The following is a 24,427-nucleotide window of genomic DNA, read 5'->3' as shown; positions in this document are numbered from 1 at the left end:
CCTGGGCTGCTGCTGCTGCCTTCTTTTTTCCATTCCGTCTATCTTTCTGCGAGGTATTCGACGAACGGTTGCCACCGCCTGGTGAACCCTTGAGCCGACCCCCTTAGGACGAACTTAATCCGCTCTAGCTTTATAAACCCCGCCATGTCATTTATCCAGGTCTCCACCCCCGGGGGCTTGGCTTCTTTCCACATTAGCAATATCCTGCGCCGGGCTACTAGGGACGCAAAGGCCAAAACATCGGCCTCTCTCGCCTCCTGCACTCCCGGCTCTTGTGCAACCCCAAATATAGCCAACCCCCAGCTTGGTTCGACCCGGACTCCTCCTACTTTTGAAAGCACCTTTGTCACCCCCATCCAAAACCTCTGTAGTGCCGGGCATGACCAAAACATGGGTATGATTCGCTGGGCTTCACGAGCACCTCGCACACCTATCCTCCACCCCAAAAAATTTACTGAGCCGTGCTCCAGTCATATGTGCCCTGTGTAATACCTTAAACTGAATCAGGCTTAGCCTGGCACACGAGGACGACGAGTTTACCCTGCTTAGGGCATCTGCCCACAGCCCCTCCTCGATCTCCTCCCCCAGCTCTTCTTCCCATTTCCCTTTTAGTTCATCTACCATAGTCTCCCCTTCGTCCCTCATTTCCCTATATATATCTGACACCTTACCATCCCCCACCCATGTCTTTGAGATCACTCTGTCCTGCACCTCTTGTGTCGGGAGCTGCGGGAATTCCCTCACCTGTTGCCTCGCAAAAGCCCTCAGTTGCATATACCTGAATGCATTCCCTTGGGGCAACCCATATTTCTCGGTCAGCGCTCCCAGACTCGCAAACTTCCCATCCACAAACAGATCTTTCAGTTGCGTTATTCCTGCTCTTTGCCACATTCCATATCCCCCATCCATTCCCCCCGGGGCAAACCTATGGTTGTTTCTTATCGGGGACCCCCCCAAGGCTCCAGTCTTTCCCCTATGCCGTCTCCACTGTCCCCAAATCTTCAGTGTAGCCACCACCACCGGGCTTGTGGTGTAGTTCCTCGGTGAGAACGGCAATGGGGCTGTCACCATAGCCTGTAGGCTAGTCCCCCTACAGGACGCCCTCTCTAATCTCTTCCACGCCGCTCCCTCCTCCTCTCCCATCCACTTACTCACCATTGAGATATTAGCGGCCCAATAATACTCACTTAGGCTCGGTAGTGCCAGCCCCCCCCTATCCCTGCTACGCTGTAAGAATCCCTTCCTCACTCTCGGGATCTTCCCGGCCCACACAAAACCCATGATGCTCTTTTCAATCCTTTTAAAAAAAGCCTTCGTGATCACCACCGGGAGGCACTGAAACACAAAGAGGAATCTCGGGAGGACCACCATCTTAACCGCCTGCACCCTCCCTGCCATTGACAGGGATACCATATCCCATCTCTTGAAATCCTCCTCCATCTGTTCCACCAACCGCGTTAAATTTAACCTATGCAATGTGCCCCAATTCTTAGCTATCTGGATCCCCAGGTAACGAAAGTCCCTTGTTACCTTCCTCAACGGTAGGTCCTCTATTTCTCTACTCTGCTCCCCTGGATGTACCACAAACAACTCACTTTTCCCCATGTTCAATTTATACCCTGAAAAATCCCCAAACTCCCCAAGTATCCGCATTATTTCTGGCATCCCCTCCGCCGGGTCCGCCACGTATAGTAGCAAATCGTCCGCATACAAAGATACCCGGTGCTCTTCTCCTCCCCTAAGTACTCCCCTCCACTTCTTGGAACCCCTCAACGCTATCGCCAGCGGCTCAATCGCCAGCGGCTCAATCGCCAGTGCAAACAATAATGGGGACAGAGGGCATCCCTGCCTTGTCCCTCTATGGAGCCGAAAATATGCAGATCCCCGTCCATTCGTGACCACGCTCGCCACTGGGGCCCTATACAACAGCTGCACCCATCTAACATACCCCTCTCCAAAACCAAATCTCCTCAACACCTCCCACAAATAATCCCACTCCACTCTATCAAATGATTTCTCGGCATCCATCGCCACTACTATCTCCGTTTCTCCCTCTGGTGGGGCCATCATCATTACCCCTAACAACCTCCGTATATTCGTGTTCAGCTGTCTCCCCTTCACAAACCCAGTTTGGTCCTCGTGGACCACCCCCGGGACACATTCCTCTATTCTCATTGCCATTACCTTGGCCAGGACCTTGGCATCTACATTTAGGAGGGAAATAGGTCTAAGAGAAGCGATATCATTGCTTCAGACATAGTCGGGGGCAGTTGTCCCCTTTCCTTTGCCTCATTAAAGGTCCTCGTCAGTACCGGGGCGAGCAAGTCCACATATTTTCTATAGAATTCGACTGGGAATCCATCCGGTCCCGGGGCCTTTCCCGCCTGCATGCTCCTAATTCCTTTCACCACTTCTTCTACCTCGATCTGTGCTCCCAGTCCCACCCTTTCCTGCTCTTCCACCTTGGGAAATTCCAGCCGATCCAAGAAGCCCATCATTCTCTCCCTCCCATCCGGGGGTTGAGCTTCATATAATTTTTTATAAAATGTCTTGAACACTCCATTCACTCTCTCCGCTCCCCGCTCCATCTCTCCTTCCTCATCCCTCACTCCCCCTATTTCCCTCGCTGCTCCCCTTTTCCTCAATTGGTGTGCCAGCAACCTGCTCGCCTTCTCCCCATATTCGTACTGTACACCCTGTGCCTTCCTCCATTGTGCCTCTGCAGTGCCTGTAGTCAGCAAGTCAAATTCTACATGTAGCCTTTGCCTTTCCCTGTACAGTCCCTCCTCCGGTGCTTCCGCATATTGTCTGTCCACCCTCAAAAGTTCTTGCAGCAACCGCTCCCGTTCCTTACTCTCCTGCTTCCCTTTATGTGCCCTTATTGATATCAGCTCCCCTCTAACCACCGCCTTCAACGCCTCCCAGACCACTCCCACCTGGACCTCCCCATTGTCATTGAGTTCCAAGTACTTTTCAATGCACCCCCTCACCCTTAGACACACCCCCTCATCTGCCATTAGTCCCATGTCCATTCTCCAGGGTGGGCGCCCTCCTGTTTCCTCCCCTATCTCCAAGTCCACCCAGTGTGGAGCGTGATCCGAAATGGCTATAGCCGTATACTCCGTTCCCCTCACCTTCGGGATCAATGCCCTACCCAGCACAAAAAAGTCTATTCGCGAGTAGACTTTATGGACATAGGAGAAAAACGAAAACTCCTTACTCCTAGGTCTGCTAAATCTCCACGGGTCTACACCTCCCATCTGCTCCATAAAATCTTTAAGTACCTTGGCTGCTGCCGGCCTCCTTCCAGTCCTGGACTTCGACGTATCCAGCCCTGGTTCCAACACCGTATTAAAATCTCCCCCCATTATCAGCTTTCCCATCTCTAGGTCCGGAATGCGTCCTAGCATCCGCCTCATAAAATTGGCATCATCCCAGTTCGGGGCATATACGTTTACCAAAACCACCGTCTCCCCCTGTAGTTTGCCACTCACCATCACGTATCTGCCCCCGTTATCCGCCACTATAGTCTTTGCCTCGAACATTACCCGCTTCCCCACTAATATAGCCACCCCCCTGTTTTTCGCATCTAGCCCCGAATGGAACACCTGCCCCACCCATCCTTTGCGTAGCCTAACCTGGTCTATCAGTTTCAGGTGCGTTTCCTGTAACATAACCACATCTGCCTTAAGTTTCTTAAGGTGTGCGAGTACCCGTGCCCTCTTTATCGGCCCGTTCAGCCCTCTCACGTTCCACGTGATCAGCCGAGTTGGGGGCTTCCTACCCCCCCCCCCCCCCCCCCCCCCCCCCTTGTCGATTAGCCATCACCTTTTTCCAGCTCCTCACCCGGTTCCCACGCAGCTGTATCTCCCCCAGGCGGTGCCCCCCAGCCCATCCTCTCCCATACCAGCTCCCCCCTCTCCCCAGCAGCAGCAACCCAGTAATTCCCCCCTCCCACCCCCCCCGCTAGATCCCCCGCTAGCGTAATTACTCCCCCCATGTTGCTCCCAGAAGTCAGCAAACTCTGGCTGACCTCAGCTTCCCCCCGTGACCTCGGCTCGCACCGTGCGACGCCCCCTCCTTCCTGCTTCTCTATTCCCGCCATGATTATCATAGTGCGGGAACCAAGCCCGCGCTTCTCCCTTGGCCCCGCCCCCAATGGCCAACGCCCCATCTCCTCCACCTCCCCTCCTCCCCCCATAACCACCTGTGGGAGAGAGAAAAGTTACCACATCGCAGGATTAGTACATAAAACCCCTCTTTGCCCCCCACATTCGCCCCACCACTTTGTTCGAACGTTCTTTTTAATAACCCGCTCATTCCAGTTTTTCTTCCACAATAAAAGTCCACGCTTCATCCGCCGTCTCAAAGTAGTGGTGCCTCCCTCGATATGTGACCCACAGTCTTGCCGGTTGCAGCATTCCAAATTTTATCATCTTTTTATGAAGCACCGCCTTGGCCCGATTAAAGCTCGCCCTCCTTCTCGCCACCTCCGCACTCCAGTCTTGATAAACGCGGATCACCGCGTTCTCCCATTTACTGCTCCGAGTTTTCTTCGCCCATCTAAGGACCATTTCTCTATCCTTAAAACGGAGGAATCTCACCACTATGGCTCTGGGAATTTCTCCTGCTCTCGGTCCTCGCACCATCACTCGGTATGCTCCCTCCACCTCCAACGGACCCGCCGGGGCCTCCGCTCCCATTAACGAGTACAGCATCGTGCTCACCTATGCCCCGACGTCTGCTCCCTCCACACCTTCAGGAAGACCAAGAATCCTCAGGTTGTTCCTCCTTGCGTTGTTTTCCAGTGCCTCCAACCTTTCCACACATCGTTTCTGATGTGCCTCCTGCGTCTCCGTCTTCACCACCAGGCCCTGTATATCGTCCTCATTCTCGGCTGCCTTTGCCTTCACGACCCGAAGCTCCCGCTCCTGGGTCTTTTGTTCCTCCTTTAGCCCTTCGATCGCCTGTAGTATCGGGGCCAACAGCTCTTTCTTCATTTCCTTTTTGATCTCTTCCACACAGCATTTCAAGAACTCTTGTTGTTCAGGGCCCCATGTTAAACTGCCACCTTCCGACGCCATCTTGGTTTTTGCTTGCCTTCCTTGCCGCTGCTCTAAAGGATCCACTGCAATCTGGCCACTCTCTCCTCCTTTTTCCATCCGTATCCAGGGGGGATTCCCTTCTGGTTTACCGCACAGTGTTTTTAGCCGTCAAAATTGCCGTTGGGGCTCCTATCAAGAGCCCAAAAGTCCGTTTCACAGGGAGCTGCCGAAACGTGCGACTCAGCTGGTCATCGCCGCACCCGGAAGTCCAGAAAAGGCTTTTGATCGGGTAGAATGGGACTATCTGTGGGAGATACTGGGACAGTTCGGATTCGGGCGGGGCTTTATTGAGTGGGTCAGGTACTGTATCGCTCCTGTGGCAAGTGTACGGATGAATAGGACAACATCGGACTATTTTAGACTGCACCGGGGGACGAGACAGGGATGCCCCCTCTCCCCACTGTTGTTTGTGCTGGCTATAGAGCCGTTGGCAATTGCTCTTGAGCCTCAGGGGCTGGAGAGGATTGGTCTGGGGGGAGGGGAGTGGAGCACAGGGTTTTGCTCTCTGCGGTTGACCTGCTTCTGTATGTTTCGGACCCAATAGATGGGATGGAAGAAATCATGAGGACTCTAGTGGAATTTGGCAAGTTTTCGGGGTATAAGCTTAATATGGGAAAGAGTGAGATGTTTGTGGTCTAGGAGAGGTGACTGGGAGAGCTGCCGTTTAGGTTAGTAGCAGGAAGTTTTATGTACCTAGGCATCCAGATGGCGTGGGAATGGGACCGGCTGCATAAATTGAATCTGGCCTGGCTGGTGGACCAAATAAAGGACGATTTTCGGAGATGGGACGCACTTCCGTTGTCTCTGGCTGGGAGGGTGCAAACGGTGAAGATGATGGTCCTCCCGAGATTCCTGTTTGTATTTCAGTGTCTACCCATCTTTATTCCGCGGTCCTTTTTTAAGTGGGCCAACAGAGTGATCACGGGCTTCGTCTGGGCGGGCAAGATCCCGCGAGTAAGGAAGGTAATGCTTAAGCGGAGTCGGGGAGAGGGCGGGCTGGCGCTGCCAAATTTTGGCAACTATTACTGGGTGGCTAATATAGCCATGATCAGCAAGTGGGTGGTGGGGGAGGGGTCGGCATAGGTGTGTATGGAGGCGGCTTCATGTCAGGGCACCTGTTTGGGGGCGTTGGTAACTGTGCCTCTGCCGTTTCTGCCGGCACGGTACTCCACCAGTCCAGTGGTGGTGGCAGCCCTGAGAGTTTGGGGGCCAGTGGAGGTGGCATGTGGGAGCATCGGTCTGGGCCCCAATCTGTGAAAATCGCAGGTTTGCCCTGGGGAGTATGGACGGGGGGCTCCGGTTATGGCGGAGAGCAGGGATTGAGAGGATGGGGGCTATGTTCATAAAGGGGAGCTTTCCGAGTATGAGGGCTTTGGAGGAAAAGTTTGGGTTGGCGAGGGGAAACAAATTCAGGTATCTGCAGGTGTGGGACTTCCTCCTTAAATAGGTGTCAACCTTCCCGCTCCTACCGCTAAGGGGGATTCAGGACCGGGTAGTTTCCAGAGGGTGGGTAGGAGAAGGGAGCATCTCTGACATTTATAAGGAGCTTATGAGGTGGGAGGAGACGCAGACCGAGGAGCTGGGAGTGAGATAGAGGATGGTCTTTGGGCAGACGCGTTGAGTAGAGTCAACACGTCCGCAACATGAGCCAGGCTCAGCCTGATACAATTTAAGGTTTTTCACCGGGCTCACATGACAGTGGCCCGGATGAGCAGATTCTTTGGGGTGGAAGACAGGTGTGCAAAATGTGCGGGAGGACCGGCGAACCATGTCCACATGTTTTGGACATGTCCGAAGCTTGGGGGATTTTGACAAGGGGTTGCGGACGTCATGTCCACGGTGTTAAAAACAAGGGTGGTGCTGAGTCCAGAGGTGGCGATTTTCGGGGTGTCAGAAGCCCCGGGAATCCAGGAGGAGAAAGAGGCAGACGTTCTGGCCTTTGCTTCCCTGGAGTGGATACTATTAGCATGGAGGGACTCAAAGCCCCCGAAGTTGGAGACCTGTCTATCGGACATGGCTAGCTTTCTCGGTTTGGAGAAATCAAGTTCGTCTTGAGGGTCACTGTTGGGGTTCACCCGGAGGTGGCAACCGTTCGTCGACTTCTTTGCGGGAAATTAATCGTCAGCAGACTGGGGGGGGGGGGGGGGGGGGGGGGGAGTAGTTTAGATTAGAGTAGGGGGTCAATAAGGGTGGGACCTGCACGAGAGGTAAATGGCTTTTGCACTATGTTTATGGTTTCATGTATATTGTTTATTATGTTGTTACTATACCAAAAATACCTCAATAAAATGTTTATTAAAAAAAACAGGGATTAAAGGGTAGGTTTGAGATGCGTATTTACTGCTGTGGTAGCAGTTTCTGAGAAATAGATTTACATAAGAGTTTCAGCTTGGCACACCTCCCTCCTTCCACTACCAGATGACGTTTCACCTCCGAATATCAGGTCGGTGTGATTCTGCTCATCGGCCACCAGATGCAGCTGGGTCCAGGGTGTTCAGATCAGTGCAGTTCTTCTTGCTGGCTACCAGATGGTGCTGTACATAGGATTCTCAGGTCGGTGCACTCCTGCCTCTCTACCACCAGATGGAGCTTTCGCCTCCCTGTGTGATTCGTACAGCCTGCCTGAGTAAACTCAGGTTCTACTATTTTGACTCAACTCCACACCGGAACTCTGGCTGTTCTTTAAGGAATATTCTCAGTTTAAAATCCAATTTTGAGCTCTTCACAGCCCCTGACACACACAGCTCGACGGTTACTAATTTGGGAGAACGGCTTGCACTTTCACATTCAGGATCTCGTTCCCAGTTCTGATGGCTGTCTTTAAACAAGAAAGTCGTCACAGATTTGGCTAGAATGTCTCTTAAAATCATCTTGCAGCAAGAGGAGAAGAGAGCCTTCAAGGTCTTTATTCACTGGCTTTCCTCACAGAACTGAACAAAATATGGAACTCGCCAGAAGACCCACCTCCTTTCCTGAAAGTTTCTAACTGGCTTCACCAACCTCAGGCTACGATAAGAGAAGGCTGAAGATTCCACATCCACCGATTGGCTGCTTGCCAAGTCTATCAAATGACATCACAGGATCTGCCATAGAACCTAAAGAGGCCTGGCCCAACTGGAGAGGGGAATTCTCGCTTTGTCTATCTTCTGCATTTTAACAGAAATCCCAAATGGTGCAGTAATGTTACGGCAGCAACCCAAAAGACTGTAAATCAAAGCAGGCAGCAGGACAAGAACACAAAGCGGGACACAGGGTAGACAAAAGGTTTTACAACAATATTCTAACAGTATAATAGGCTATGTTGCCTTGCACAATTTTAATTTCATCAGCCTTGCGTGCACTCATCAATCAGTATCATTTACTTTGTGATGGTATATGAAACAATTGAATGTTGAAGGAAAGTCTGCTTGGTTTAACTTTGAAAATACATAATGTGACTCTGTTTTATTGCTAGCACATAGACCAGATAATGAGCACTCATGGAAAACAGATAATGCAAGCTGTGACCCTCATCCTTGAAGGAGAGCATAATATTGAAGTTAAAGAGCAGGTATGTTTCATTTTTCTTGGGCACATTTATGCTACACGCTGGGAACATTTTCATTTGAATATATGTTATGTATATTGTCAATGTAAACAGCCTGCAATTTATCCTTTCAACATGGAATATCAAAGCATAAATTGGATATGAAACCTAATTTTGCAGGGGCTGACTTTTTGTCAATGCAGTGTACTTGCCATGTCTGGGTTGAATATAGATGCTACCTTTTCAGAAGAGATGAAATGGCAGTTGCAGCATTTCCTTTAGCTCCTGCTTTTACCGCTGAGGACCCAGGTTTGACCCCGGGTCACTGTCTGTGTGGAGTTTGCACATTCTCCCTGTTTCTCCGTGGATCTCACCCCCCACAACCCAAAGGTGTGCAGGTTAGGTGAATTGGACACACTAAATTGCCCCTTATTTGGAAAAGATAATTGAGTACTTTAAAAAAAAATTTTTAATCCCCTGCTTTTACCGTCGGTGGCAAGGCTTTTGACCATCTTAACCTCACACTGTGGAACTCTTTCCCTAAAGACTGCTCACTGCCTTTTTATTTCTATCTCTACATTCAAAAGCTTCCTCAGAATATATTTCTTTAGCATTCCTATTGTTGTTCCCGCAAATCCTTCTGCTGCCACTTGCATCCATTTTTACCTCTGCACATGCCTTTGGACATGTATTATGCTCCAGGCATGCGGCAAGTGCAAGTTGTATGTTCACATTAAAGGAAGCAGTTTGAATAAAATTGTTTCATCACTAGATTAGATCATGACTAGTAATTGTAACATAAATTACTGATTATGCAAGTGAGTCTGTAGAAAGTAAACTGGATATTTAGGGTTTGTTAATATTTCAAGATGGGTTTGCAGAAGAAAACTGAAATTGCTGAAGATCTATACATTGTACATGTCACTTCCTCTGGTTAATTTGACATGGCTGATATTATTTTGAATGTGTGCATTCTTAGCTTTGCTGCCTTTTCCAAATTTTGATTCTAGGAATAAGAGTATTAAGTTGCCTTCTTTTGGGACTCGGTGCAAATATGATTCTTTGGAACTTTTTGTTCTGTTCCTTTGCCCGATAATGCATTTAAAATATTTACTCCATGTGACACGTAATAAAAGATTATTACTATTAACAAGTAGGCTTACAATGCGATTAAGTTACTGTGTAATTTTGGTGTGGACAGATATTTTAAATACTGGCTAGACTTATCTATGTTTACTGTTCAAAAAAAAAAATTGGATCCAATTTGGATCGTGCAACCTGATTATTTTTCAAACCGTGTACCTAGCTGCTCAATAAAGCTCTGAGTATTGTCATGACAGTGTTAAAATGATTTTGCATTCATGAAAGGCTTAACTATGTACATCAGATTTCAAGTTCAAGTGAGATACTTTTGTAGAAGTAATAGGTTGTTTTTCAATTTTCTAGTCCATGATTCTGCAGTTACAATGGAAGCAATAACAAGACATAAAATGCTAACTTTGCTCGGTAGCGCAGTGGTGGGTAGCACGGTAGCACAGTGGTTATCACAGTTGCTTCACAGCTCCAGGGTCCCAGATTCCTGGCTTGGGTCACTGTATGGTGTCTGCACTTTCTCCATGTGTCTATGTGGGTTTCCTCCGGGTGTTCCGGTTTCCCCCCACAGTCCAAAGATGTGAGGTTAGGTGGATTGGCCATGATAAATTGCCCTTACTGTCTAAAAAGGTTGGGTTGGGTGGGGTTACGGGGATTGGGTGGAGACGTGGGCTTAAGTGGGGTGCTCTATCCAAGGGCCGGTGCAGACTCCATGAGCCGAATGGCCTCCTTCTGTACTGCAAATTCTATGCTGACAATCAATAAAATTGTTTTCAGGAATCTGCTCTGCTCAGCTTATTCCTGGATCTAATTGATGAGATCCCTTATACCAGAAAAATAAGCAAATGTTGCATGACAAAATCTGTTTTGTACTTTTATTTAAATTACTGGTTAACATCAATAACGCCATTCTTAGCCATTTTTTTACTCTCTAGACGCCTTGTGTCAGCACTAGTTCATTTTGGATGTTTCTCTGTCACTGAATCAAAGGAAGCATTAAAATCAATTGTTAAAATATAGAACATAGAACATTACAGCGCAGTACAGGCCCTTCGGCCCTTGATGTTGCGCCGACCTGTGAAACCACTCTAAAGCTCATCAACACTATTCCCTTATCGTCCATATGTCCATCCAATGACCATTTGAATGCCCTTAGTGTTGGCGATCATAAAATTTATGTCTGTCACTCTGATGTGGAAATTAAATATAAAACATGTGTCGAGTCTGTCATTCCAGAGCAATAAACAGCAACATTTGTGGGTACAGCTTGGACCTGGTTGGGCTCCATACTAAAAGCAAATATGCAGCTGTGTTGGTGATTGTATTTGACAGCTGGGCTGTCGTGATTATTAATGTGTGGTTACTGGTTGTGCTGACACTACACAGTTATGCAGTTAAAACTGAGGGAAGAAAGAAAAACTCATTTTGTTTTAGAACAAAGTTTTGACATCAAAAGCTAGCACTTTTGATTGGTGATTTTTCATTTAAGTTAACTATTCTGAATTGTGGGCATAATTACTTTAAAAATAGCATTGGAGAGGTTGTGTTGTGAGAATAAAAGTTTGCCTTACAGAAATGTGCAAGTGGAATTTGAGGTGTAACTATTTTTCCTCCGTTCGTGGTCTATTAGCATGCTAATAGACTTGGTGATTCTTGCAATTACACAAATTGTACAAAAGTATTTGCAAATCCTGAAGAGAACTGGACCAACATGCAAAATTCTGAAATTATGACATGCACCAAATCATGATTGCACACATTAATTGGAACAAAATATTGGGGGCCAGTTTTTTTGGCTGCAAAGATTTGTAATTAATCCAAAGGTCCTGTCAGATTGGGATCAGTGCTTCTTATTACCAGATTTGATAAAGGAGGATGTTGACCATTTGAAAAGTTGAGATCAGATTTTGCAAGGGAGCCAATACCTGCACTTGACCTAATCGAAGTTGAACCTCTGCAGAAAAATAAACATCTATTTGGCTATAATAGAAGGAAACTACTTTGAGGCTCCAATGCAGCAGGAACACTAACAGAAATATGCTATTCTTTGTAAATACATTTTCAGACAACTCAACTACAGGAACATCATTGCCAGTGAAAGTCAAAGACAGCGCTGCCCAAAAGCGTCATACCAATGTAGACCATTTGCGGCACACGTGTATTAAAACACTGACATTGTTTGACAGGGTCAACTATTTAATAATCTTTTTTTCACAAGTAGGTTAACATTAACACTGCAATGAGGTTACTGTGAAAAGCTACATTCCGGCGCCTGTTCGGGTACACGGAGGGAGAATTCAGAATGTCCAAATTACCTAACAGCACGTCATTCGGGACTTGTGGGAGGAAACCGGAGCACCAGGAGGAAACCCACGCAGACGGGGAGAACGTGCAGACTCTGCACAGACTGACCCAAGCTGGGAATCGAACCTGGAACCCTGGAGCTATGAAGCAACAGTGCTAACCACTGTGCTACTGTGCTGCTCAGAGCAGCAGCATGTCAGAGCCTTTCATCACATTGCTAAATTCAAAAAAAGTGCAGGGGACTCTTGTTGATATCCATGTGGTTATTCAAATACTGAGACAAAATTAATTTGCCTAAATTAACTGAAAAGCGCTCCACTCATTATCAGTGATGGTGAAGTTCAAATTGTGGATTTCAATGACCATTTCCCAGGCAACGTTTATTCTAAAGCAATCATTTGTGTCACCCTATTTGAAGATGGCAAAGGTGACTCCAGATATGGTTATGGACTTTCATGGGTTCCCTTGTAATTGGCACGAGCTTGAATGCAGTTACAATGAGACACAGACTAAAAGATCATTTTCATCATTTGAGCATGCCATAAGAATCTCGAAGCAGATTTTCATATGGCTTCAACAGATCAGAGGGCGTCCATGTTTTCACCAGGATTTTAAGGATTATCATTTGCTGCAAAACTTTGCTTTGTATTATAGTGATATAATTTGAAGTTATGTTGCTGCAACGGTAAACGTAGCAGGTATTCCGAGTTGAAACCTTTACAAGCACCAGGGAGGTGAACAATCAGTTAATTCTTTGAATTGTAGTTAATTAAGGAGGAATGTATAATGGATCACTGGAGAAATTTCCAGTATTCTTCAAATTGTACTGTCGGGTTTTCAATGTTCACCTTTCTAAAAATGTATTATTTTATGGGATATGAGCATTGCTGGCAAGGCCAGCATTTGTTGCACACGCCTTTGACCTGAGTGGATTGCTAGGCCGTTTCAGTGAGCATTCACATTGCTAGGAGTCTGGAGTCACATGTAGGCCAGACCGAGTAAGGAGGATAGATTTCCTTCCCAAAGGGATATTAGTGATGGGTTTTTACAATAAATGATGAGAGTGTTCATGGTCACCATTACTGAGTTTAACTTTTATATTCCACATTTATTAGCTGAATGTAAACACCATCAGCTGCTATCAGCCTGGGTTCCGGGATTACTAACCAAGTAACATCATTATCATGCCACAGTCCCCCCTGAATTACTGCAACAGGCATCCAGGAACTTGGTTGAATGTTTCATCTTTGGAACAGTGGGTGAAATCTTCCGCTCTAGAATGTACGTTCGGTGGCAGGCACGAAAGTGCAAGTCATTCCTGCTGTGGGGGGTAGTGGAGGCAGCTAAACATTACGATCCCAGACCAGACCCCAATAGTGGCTAGGGTGCTGGCCAGAAATCGCAATATTGTATTTAAATTTGTAAGACTGAGGAAAGGATAACTCGCTCCAGGAGTGATTGCACGAAGAAATGGGGATATTGTATATTAAAACAAACTTCATTACTAATGTAGTATTAAAATATCTTTACCATCACACCAGAAAATAATTTACAATTACCACTTAAACAATACTACTCAATACAGTGAATATAATACCCTTCACTGCTCTTTATTCTGACTCAAACAACAAGAAAACACATCATTCACTGTTAAAATACCATTAGCACATAGGAATACCTGCTTTATATAGATGTTCTTTGAGAAAGAGAGATCTTTTGACACTGCTTTAAAGACAAGATCTGACTCCTGCAAAAAAACTGGCTGTATTTCTTCAGATGTTATTTCTGCTGGTTTCAGCTCTCAGACACATCTGCACTACTTTAAAGACTGCTGATCTTTTAACTGAACCACAAGGAGAGCAACCTGCTTTACTTCTGGTCACAGCTTCATTCAGCTCACAGCTGAACTCTGCAAAATACCTGATCCCTTAGCTCCACATAGCAACAACATCACCGTAGCAAGTTAGGATTTAATTAACTCCACAGAGAATCCCCTTAATCCAAACAAAACTGCATTAGCCTAAGCCTTTTGTGATGGTTCAGTTGCATCCTTGGCTCCCAGATGTACTTGCCTTTCAAACTAGAATTTATGTTACATATTCCAGTTTGTACTTTGAATTCCCAAGTTTCATCACCGCGCATAGAATTAGTCAAAGCAACCAGAGAAAAGTTAGAAATTAAAAAATTTGAAGTTAGAGATAAGCCAAAGCAGAACGAGAAGAGAGCAAAAACAATACATACAAACAAGGATCATTATACGCATTTACATGTCATTCTCTCTTTCTCCTTCCCCCCCCCCCCCCCCTCCCCAAGCACAGGAACAGGCCCTTCGGCCCTCCAAGCCTGCGCTGATCATGCTGACCATCTAAACTAAAATCTTCCACACTTCCAGGCTCCGTATCCCTCTCTTCCCATCCTATTCATAAATTTGTCGCGATGCCCCTTAAACGTCACTATCGTACCTGCTTCCACCACCGCCTCTGGCAGCGAATTCCAAGCACCCACTACCCTCTGTATAAAAAAAACTTAGATTATCATAGAATTTACAGTGCAGAAGGAGGCCATTTGGCCCATCGTGTCTGCACCGGCTCTTGGAAAGAGCACCCTACCCAAGGTCAACACCTCCACTCTATCCCCATAACCCAGTAACCCCACTCAACACTAAGGGCAATTTTGGACACTAAGGGCAATTTATCATGGCCAATCCACCTAACCTGCACATCTTTGGACTGTGGGAGGAAACCGGAGCACCCGGAGGAAACCCACGCGCGCACTGGGAGGATGTGCAGACTCCGCACAGACAGTGACCCAAGCCGGATTCGAACCTGGGACCCTGGAGCTGTGAAGCAATTGCTCTATCCACAATGCTACCGTGCTGCCCCGTACATCTCTAAACCTTGCCCCTTGCACCTTAAACCTATGCCCCTCATAATTTTGTAGACCTCCATCAGGTTGCCCCTCAACCTCCGTCGTTCCAGTGAGAACAAACCGAGTTTATTCAACCTCTCCTCATAGCTAATGTCCTCCATACCAGGCAACATCCTGATAAATCTCTTGTGCACCCTCTCTAAAGGCATTTATACTCAATGCCCCGGCCAACGAAGGCAAGCATGCTGTATGCCTTCTTCACTACCTTCTCCACCTGTATTGCCCCTTTCAGTGACCTGTGGACCTGTACTCCTAGATCTCTTTGACTTTCAATACTCTTGAGGGTTCTACCATTCACTGTATATTCCCTACCTGTATTAGACCTTCCAAAATGCATTACCGCACATTTGTCCGGATTGAACTCCATCTGCCATCTCTCCGCCCAAGTCTCCAAACAATCTAAATCCTGCTGTATCCTCTGACAGTCCTCATCGCTTTCTGCAATTCCACCAACCTTTGTGTCGTCTGCAAACTTGCTAATCCGACCAGTCACCTTTTCCGTCAAATCATTTATATATGCTACGAACAGCAACGGTCCCAGCACTGATCCCTGCGGAACACCACTAGTCACAGCCCTCCAATCAGAAAAGCACCCTTCAATTGCTACTCTTTGCCTTCTATGACCTAGCCAGTTCTGTATCCATCTTGCCAGCTCACCTCTGATCCCGTGTGACTTCATCTTTTGTACCAGTCTGCCATGAGGGACCTTGTCAAAGGCCTTACTGAAGTCCATATATACAACATCCACTGCCCTACCTGCATCAATCATCTTTGTGACCTCCTCGAAAAACTCTTATCAAGTTAGTGAGACACGACCTCCCCTTCACAAAACCGTGCTGCCTCTTGCTAATATGTCCACTTGCTTCCAAATGGGCGTAGAACCTGTTTCGAAGAATTCTCTCCCGTAATTTCCCTACCACTGACGTAAGGCTCACCGGCCTGTAGTTCCCTGGATTATCCTTGCTACCCTTCTTAAACAAAGGAACAACATTGGCTATTCTCCAGTTCTCCGGGACTGTGGGTCCCCTTTGGCCTCTTTACCTACGTTGGACTGCCCTGTGTTGGCCTTAGCTTGTCTTGCTCGACGTGCTGTTGCTTCATCTGCCTTTTCCTACTTGCCTTCAGACTTGTTTCCTGTGGCCATGTCACCTTTTGTATGCAGGCTTTTAACCCTTAACTGCACCAAAAACCTATGATGCACCACGTCTGAAATTCCTACACTCATCACATGAGCATGCATGATTGTAATGCTGTATATATCCTTATTTATGCATCCATGCAAAGCACGGCGAATCTCGTGGGCAGGAACTCTCTTTCACCACCATTACTTCCTGGGTTTGACGATCCAGGCGCCATATTCAAAGGGCATCTGGTCAGCCTCCCTCCCTTCCCTCTTTTAGTCTGCCTCCCAGATCCATCCTCCACTCCACCCTTGTACCCTACTATCCCCTCTCCTTGCACCCTTGCTGCAGCATTTGATACCGGCACCCCATGTGAGTGAAGTTGAGTGGTCCCCCAAGAAGGCGGAAGCAGCATCAACTGACCTCTATGTGAAACCATGCAGGCGCATGGCACTTGTATACGTCATGAATCTGAGTGTTGTTGTAACTGTAAAACCTCAGGTACTTTCGACCAGTTTACTTATTCAAAGGTTTTAACTAGGGTGTCTTTATTTACGAGGAAACAAATCACAAACACAAGTTCAAAATTCAACTATATTTATTAACACAATTAAACCTTGCATTACCCACTTAAAAAAAGAGGATACCCCAGATTCAAGTATACTACCCGCAAAGATGGGTTGGTAGGCTGTGGATCTGATCGCTGGAATTCCTCTGGTCCGTCTTCCACCCGTGATTATCGCTGGCGGTTTCTTCCTTGCTTCCTTCCTTCCTTCTGGTCTGATCAAGGTCACCTCACACACCGAGTCTCTGCTGCTGGTGTGCCTGAGATGCAAACCTTTATCCCCCTCCCTCCCCGCCTTTCCAGAAACTTTTCTGGCACCCGGCCAATGAAATCTCAGGAGGGGGTCCCAATACCCAGTGGGTTTTTTTTTTATAAATGTTTTATTGAAATTTTTTTCCCCAAACAACAATTTTTCCCCTCTTACAAAGCAAACGCAACAATAACAATACAGAAATTTTAAACAATACACAAGTAACAAAACCCCTTTATCTTTGACCTAAACTAACCCCCCCCCCCCCTCCCCCTGGGTTGCTGCTGCTGGTCATCTGTCTTCCCTCTAACGTTCCCTAGGTAGTCGAGAAATGGCTGCCACCGCCTGGTGAACCCTTGAGCCGATCCTCTCAGGGCAAACTTTATCTGCTCCAGTTTAATGAACCCCGCCATATCATTTACCCAGGCCTCCAGTCCGGGGGGTTTCGCCTCCTTCCACATGAGTAGGATCCTGCGCCGGGCTACGAGGGACGCAAAGGCCACGACATCGGCCTCTTTCGCCTCCTGCACTCCCGGCTCTTCCGCAACTCCAAATATAGCTAACCCCCAGCTAGGTTTGACCCGGGCCTTCACCACCCGCGAAATCACTCCCGTCACTCCCTTCCAATACCCTTCCAGTGCCGGGCATGCCCAAAACATATGTGTGTGGTTTGCCGGGCTCCCACCACACCTCCCACATTTGTCCTCCACTCCAAAGAACCTGCTCAATCTTGCTCCCGTTATGTGTGCTCTATGTAGCACCTTAAATTGAATCAGGCTAAGCCTGGCGCATGAGGAAGAGGAATTTACCCTGCTTAGGGCATCAGCCCACATACCCTCCTCTATCTCCTCCCCTAGTTCTTCTTCCCACTTTCCTTTTAGTTCGCCCACCGACTCCTCCCCCTCTTCCCTCATCTCTCGGTAAATCTCTGACACCTTGCCCTCTCCGACCCACACCCCTGAAAGCACCCTGTCCTGTATCCCCTGTGTCGGGAGCAATGGAAATTCCCTCACCTGTTGTCTAGTAAATGCCCTCACCTGCATATATCTCAAGAAATTTCCCCGGGGCAACTTATACTTTTCCTCCAATGCTCCCAAGCTCGCAAAAGTCCCATCTATAAATAAATCTCCCACCCTCCTAATTCCCAACTGGAACCAGCTCTGAAATCCTCCATCCATTCTTCCTGGGGCGAACCTATGGTTGTTCCTGATTGGGGACCCCACCAGGGCTCCCCGCACCCCTCTCTGTCGCCTCCACTGTCCCCAGATATTCAATGTTGCCGCCACCACCGGGTTCGTGGTAAACTTTTTAGGTGAGATCGGTAGCGGCGCCGTCACCAGCGCCTCTAAACTCGTCCCTTTACAGGACTTTCTCTCCAGTCTTTCCCACGCCGCTCCCTCACCCTCCATCATCCATTTACGTATCATTGCCACATTGGCGGCCCAATAGTAATCTCCCAAGTTCGGTAGTGCCAATCCTCCTCTGTCCCTACTACGCTGAAGGAACCCCCTCCTTACTCTCGGAACTTTCCCTGCCCACACGAAGCTCGTGATGCTCCTGTCTATTTTATTAAAAAAGGTCTTAGTGATTAGTATAGGGAGACATTGAAATACAAATAAGAACCTCGGGAGGACCATCATCTTAATTGCTTGCACCCTGCCCGCCAGCGATAGAGGCTGCATGTCCCACCTCTTGAAGTCCTCCTCCATTTGTTCTACCAACCGTGTCAGATTAAGTCTGTGCAAGGTTCCCCAGCTCCTAGCGATCTGAATCCCCAGGTATCGGAAGTTTCTTTCCACTTTCCTTAGAGGCAAGCCTTCTATCTCTCTACTCTGGTCCCCTGGATGTATAACAAATAATTCACTCTTCCCCATGTTTAGCCTATACCCCGAGAAATCCCCGAACCCCCTCAAAATTCGCATAACCTCTATCATCCCCCCCGCTGGGTCCGACACATAACAATAGGTTATAACATATAACAACAGCATATAACGAGACTCGGTGTTCTTCTCCCCCTCTAATCACCCCTCTCCATTTCCTGGAGTCTCTCAACGCCATGGCCAGAGGTTCAATTGCCAACGCGAACAACAATGGAGACAGCGGGCATCCCTGTCTTGTTCCCCTATATAGTCGGAAATACTCCGATCTATGTCGACCTGTAACTACGCTTGCCATTGGAGCCCCATAAAGAAGTCTAACCCAGCTAATAAACCCGTTCCCAAACCCAAACCTCCTTAACACTTCCCATAAATACTCCCACTCCACCCTATCAAATGCCTTCTCTGCGTCCATTGCCGCCACTATCTCTGCCTCCCCCTCCACTGGGGGCATCATTATCACCCCTAATAGTCGTCGCACGTTAAACCCAGTGGGTTTTTGATGTCTGTGTAGCACAATCAATCACTCACGAGGCGAGATGAGATTAAGTTAATCGATGGCTTTATTACGCAGACTTGTTCCCCAGCAGCTCGGTTACAGAATGCGGCTGCTGGGAGAACCCGGGTTCTTATACTCTGCCTTACTGAGTGGAGCCAGTAGGCGGGAGATCCAATCAGGACCCAGTGTCTGTCCACCAATAGCCTCTCTGCATCACTGGGTACCGTACTACCCCTAATACATCCTACCACATTCACCCCTTGTTAAAAAAGAACCCGGCGTGGTGGTGGGTCGCATGGTGGTAGGGGTTTATAAGGTTGGTACTGGGATTCCATTAACACAGTGGCAATGCAACGATGTCAACTGTTAACTATTTACAATGCCGCTTTTACTGGGCCACTGAATTATTTACAGATCTTGCTTTGTCACGCAGATTCGATGAGTCGAATGGGTGCCCCGGTCGTCCTTGCCGATCGTCTCAGCCACGGTGGTGGTGCAGGCGCTGGCTCGGGCACTGTCGTCTCTGGGAGCGTCGCGATGTTTGTTCCTGTTTCACTACTCCTGGGCGGGCAGGGGAGGAGGACCGATCCACCCGGGAAGGGAGCAGCAGTGGGGTGCGCCGGCGGGAGGGAGGGGGGTGTGGGGAGCTCCGGCGGGCGCCAGGTCCCGCAGGGAGACCGTGTCCTGTCGGCCGTCGGGGTATGCCACGTAGGCGTATTGAGGGTTTGCATGGAGGAGATGAACCCTCTCGACCAACGGGTCCGATTTGTGCGCCCGCACATGCTTTCGGAGCAGGATGGGTCCTGGGGCTGCCAGCCAGGTCGGAAGTGACGTTCTGGAGGATGACTTCCTAGGGAAGACAAGGAGGCGCTCGTGAGGCGTTTGATTAGTTGTGGTACACAGCAGTGACCGGATGGAGTGAAGGGCATCCGGGAGGACTTCCTGCCAACGGGAAACTGTGAGACCTCTGGACCGTAGGGCCAGTAGGACGGTCTTCCAGACCGTTCCGTTCTCCCTCTCTACCTGACCGTTTCCCCGGGGGTTGTAACTGGTCGTCCTGCTCGAGGCGATGCCCTTGCTGAGCTGGAATTGACGCAGTTCGTCGCTCATGAAGGAGGACCCCCTATCGCTATGGATGTAGGCGAGGAAACTGAACAGTGTAAAGATGGTGCAGAGGGCTTTAATGACCGTGGCCGCGGTCATGTCGGGACAGTGGATGGCGAAAGGAAAACGGGAGTATTCGTCAACCACTTTCAGGAAGTACGTGTTGCGATCGGTGGAGGGGAGGGGGCCTTTGAAGTCCAGACTGAGGCGCTCAAAGGGACGGGAAGTCTTTATCAGGTGTGCTCTATCTGACCTGAAAAAGTGCGGCTTGCACTCTGCGCAGATTTGGCAGTTCCTGGTGGCTGTTCGGACCTCCTCGACGGAGTAGGGGAGGTTGCGGGTCTTCACGAAGTGGTAGAACCGAGTGACCCCCGGGTGGCAGAGGTCCTCGTGGAGGGCTTGGAGACGGTCCACTTGTGCGTTGGCACATGTGCCGCGGGATAGGGCATCGGACGGCTCGTTCAGGTTTCCGGGACGATACAAGATCTCATAGTTATATGTGGAGAGTTTGATCCTCCACTGCAAAATATTGTCGTTCTTGATCTTGCCCCGCTGCGCATTATCGAACATTAAGGCTACCGACCGTTGGTCAGTGAGGAGAGTGAATCTCCTACCGGCCAGGTAATGCCTCCAATGCCGCACAGCTTCTACTATGGCCTGGGCTTCCTTTTCCACTGAGGAGTGACGGATTTCTGAAGCGTGGAGGGTACCGGAGAAAAAGGCCACGGGTCTTTCCGCTTGGTTGAGAGTGGCTGCCAGAGCTACGTCGGATGCGTCGCTCTCGACTTGGAAGGGGAGGGACTCGTCAATTGCGTGCATCGTGGCCTTTGCGATATCCGCTTTGATGCGGCTGAAGGCCTGGCGGGCCTCTGTCGACAGGGGGAAGGTAGTGGACTGAATTAGCGGGCGGGCCTTGTCCGCGTAGTTGGGGACCCACTGGGCGTAATAAGAGAAAAAGCCCAGGCAGCGTTTCCGGGCTTTGGAACCGTGAGAGAGGGGGAACTCCATGAGGGGGCGCGTGCGTTCAGGGTCGGTGCCTATGACTCCATTACGCACTACGTAGCCCAGGATGGCTAGACGGTCGGTGCTAAACACGCATTTTTCCCTGTTGTAGGTGAGGTTCAGGGCGTAGCGGTCTGGAGGAATTTGCGGAGGTTGGCGTTGAGGTCCTGCTGGTCATGGCCGCAGATGGTGACGTTGTCAAGATACGGGAACGTGGCCCGTAAACCGTGCTGGTCAACCATTCGGTCCATCTTCCGTTGGAAGACCGAGACTCCGTTAGTGACGCCGAATGGAACCCTTAAAAAGTGGTAGAGCTGCCCGTCTGCTTCGAAGGCAGTGTACTTGCGGTCGCTCGGGCAGATGGGGAGCTAGTGATATGCGGACTTAAGGTGCACGGTGGAAAAGACCTTGTACTGTGCAATCCGATTGACCATGTCGGATATGCGGGGTAGAGAGTATGCATCCAGCTGCGTGTACCTATTGATGGTTTGACTACAGTCTATGACCATCCTCTGTTTCTCCCCGGTCTTTACAACTACCACCTGAGCTCTGGACTATTGCTGGCCTGGATTATGCCTTCCCTCAGCAGCCGCTGGACTTCTGACCGGATAAATGTTCGGTCCTGGGCGCTGTACCGTCTGCTCCTAGTGGCGACGGGTTTGCAATCCGGGGTGAGGTTCGCAAACAGGGAAGGCGGTTCAACCTTGAGGGTCGCGAGGTCGCAGATAGTAAGTGGGGGTATAGGGCCGCCGAATTGGAACGTTAAACTCTGGAGGTTACACTGAAAATCTAACCCCAGGAGTGTGGGAGCGCAGAGGTGGGGGAGGACATAAAGTCGGTAATTCTTAAACTCCCTCCCCTGCACTGTGAGGTTCGCGATGCAGAACCCTTTGATTTCTACGGAATGGGATCCTGCTGCCAGAAAAACCTTTTGGGTTCTCGGGTGGATTGAAAGAAAACAGCGACATTCCGTATCCGGACGGATAAACCTTTCCGTGCTCCCAGAGTCGATCAGGCATGGCGTTTCGTACCCGTTAACCAGCACCGTCGTCGTTGCTGTTTGGAGCGTCTGGGGCCGCGACTGGTCCAGGGTCACCGAAGCCAGCTGCGGTTGCTGCATCGGGGCGTTTTCTTCAGGCCCCGTGGAGCCGTCCATGCTGGGGTCCTTGGCTGTCAGCCAAGATGGCGGCGCCCACGGATCGCACACGGCCCGGGGGCGGACAAAATTCCCGCGCCCATGAAACGCATGTGGCCGGGGGGGGGCACAAGATGGCGGCGCCCATTCCCCCCGCATGGAGTCCGGGACCCAAAATGGCGGCGCCCGTTGGCTGCACTTGGATCGTTGTTTGGGGGGGGGGGGGGGGTGGATCTGTGGTCCCAGTTCTCCCCCGGAGATCGCGGCGACCCCCCCCCCCCCGGGACTGGCACACCGCTGAATAGTGCCCTTTCTTGCCGCACCTTTTACAGATGGCCGAGCGGGCCGGGCAGCGCTGCCGGGGGTGTTTCGACTGCCCGCAAAAGTAGCAGTGCGGCCTCCCCGGGTGGTCTGGTGCTCTGGCCGCGCAGGCTTGCGGGGGGATGGGGGGTGCCGGAGAGTCGGTCGCGGTGTGGGTCCACGGAGCCCAAGGGGCTGCCACGCGGTCAGGGGCGTAAGCGCGGGCATTCTGCGATGCCACATCGAGGGAGGCCGCAAGGGCCCGTGCCTCCCAGTGAGTCTCCTTCCAGCAGTCGCTGGCGAATGTGGGATGAGGTCATACCTGCTACGAAAGCATCCCGGATGAGGAGTTCCGTATTTTCGTTAGCTGTCACCGGTGGGCAGTTGCAGTTCCTCCCCAGTATGAGCAGCGTGCTGTAGAACTCGTCCAGCAATTCCCCTGGGATTTGTCGTCTCATCGCGAGTTGGTGACGTGCGTAGACCTGATTGACGGGCCAAATGTAGATCCCTCTCAGCATGGTGAGCGCCGCCGGGAAATCCTCTGCGTCTTCTATGAGCGTGTAGATTTACGGACTCACCCTGGAATGCAGGACCTGCATTTTCTGGTCTGCCGGGGGCTGTTCGGAGGTATCCCTCAAAACACGCTAGCCAGAATTTGAAAGTGGCCGCTGAGTTTGCTGCGTGGGGGCTGATTCGCAGACACTCCGAGGCGATCTGGAGCTCCATAGTCTTTTAAAGTGTGCGTAATAAATTGTAGCACAATCAATCACTCACGAGGCGAGATGAGATGAAGTCAATCGATGGCTTTATTACGCAGACTTGTTCCCCAGCAGCTCGGTTACAGAATGCGGCTGCTGGGAGAACCCGGGTTCTTTCCTCCGCCTTACTGGGTGGAGCCAGTAGGCGGCAGATCCAATCAGGACCCAGTGACTATCCACCAATAGCCTCTCTGCATCAGTGGGTACCGTACTACCCCTAATACATACCACCACAGTCTGCCTGATAGGACACCATGACCACCCCCAGGTGTCCATCTGTTGCTTACATTTTTTTTAAAATAAATATTTTATTGAAAATTTTTGGTCAACCAACACAGTACATTGTGCATCCTTTACACAATATTATAACAACACAAATAACAATGACCTATTTTATAAACAAAAAATGAATAAATAATAAATAACAAAAATGAAAACTAACCCTAATTGGCAACTGCCTTATCACAAGTAACACTCTCCAAAAATATAATTTAACAGCCCAATATATAATTATCTGTCGCAACGACCTATACATATTATACAGTATATATTAACAACCCTGAGAGTCCTTCTGGTTCCTCCCCCCCCCCCCCCCCCCCCCCCCCCCCCCCCCGCCCCGCTCCTGGGCTGCTGCTGCTGCCTTCTTTTTTCCCATTCCATCTATCTTTCTGCGAGGTATTCGACGAACGGTTGCCACCGCCTGGTGAACCCTTGAGCCGACCCCCTTAGAACAAACTTAATCCGCTCTAGCTTTATAAACCCTGCCATGTCATTTATCCAGGTCTCCACCCCCGGGGGCTTGGCTTCTTCCCACATTAACAATATCCTGCGCCGGGCTACTAGGGACGCAAAGGCCAAAAC

General features: G+C 49.5%; 1 protein-coding gene across 6 annotated transcripts in view; it reads left to right on the top strand.

The window, feature by feature from the left end:
• The window catches only part of armc8 (armadillo repeat containing 8), a 141,238-nt gene that overhangs the window by 99,022 nt on the left and 17,789 nt on the right, over nt 1-24,427 (top strand). For all 6 annotated transcript variants that reach the window (XM_072479242.1, XM_072479262.1, XM_072479279.1 and 3 more), the window contains one exon: nt 8,560-8,655. In XM_072479242.1, coding sequence (XP_072335343.1) covers nt 8,560-8,655 — 96 coding nt within the window. The remainder of the gene's footprint in view (nt 1-8,559; nt 8,656-24,427) is intronic.

Source organism: Scyliorhinus torazame, chromosome 2, assembly GCF_047496885.1.
Source record: "Scyliorhinus torazame isolate Kashiwa2021f chromosome 2, sScyTor2.1, whole genome shotgun sequence".
Classification (NCBI taxonomy): Eukaryota; Metazoa; Chordata; class Chondrichthyes; order Carcharhiniformes; family Scyliorhinidae; genus Scyliorhinus; species Scyliorhinus torazame.
Note: the sequence above shows the minus strand (reverse complement) of the source record. Positions and strands in the feature narration are given on the sequence as shown.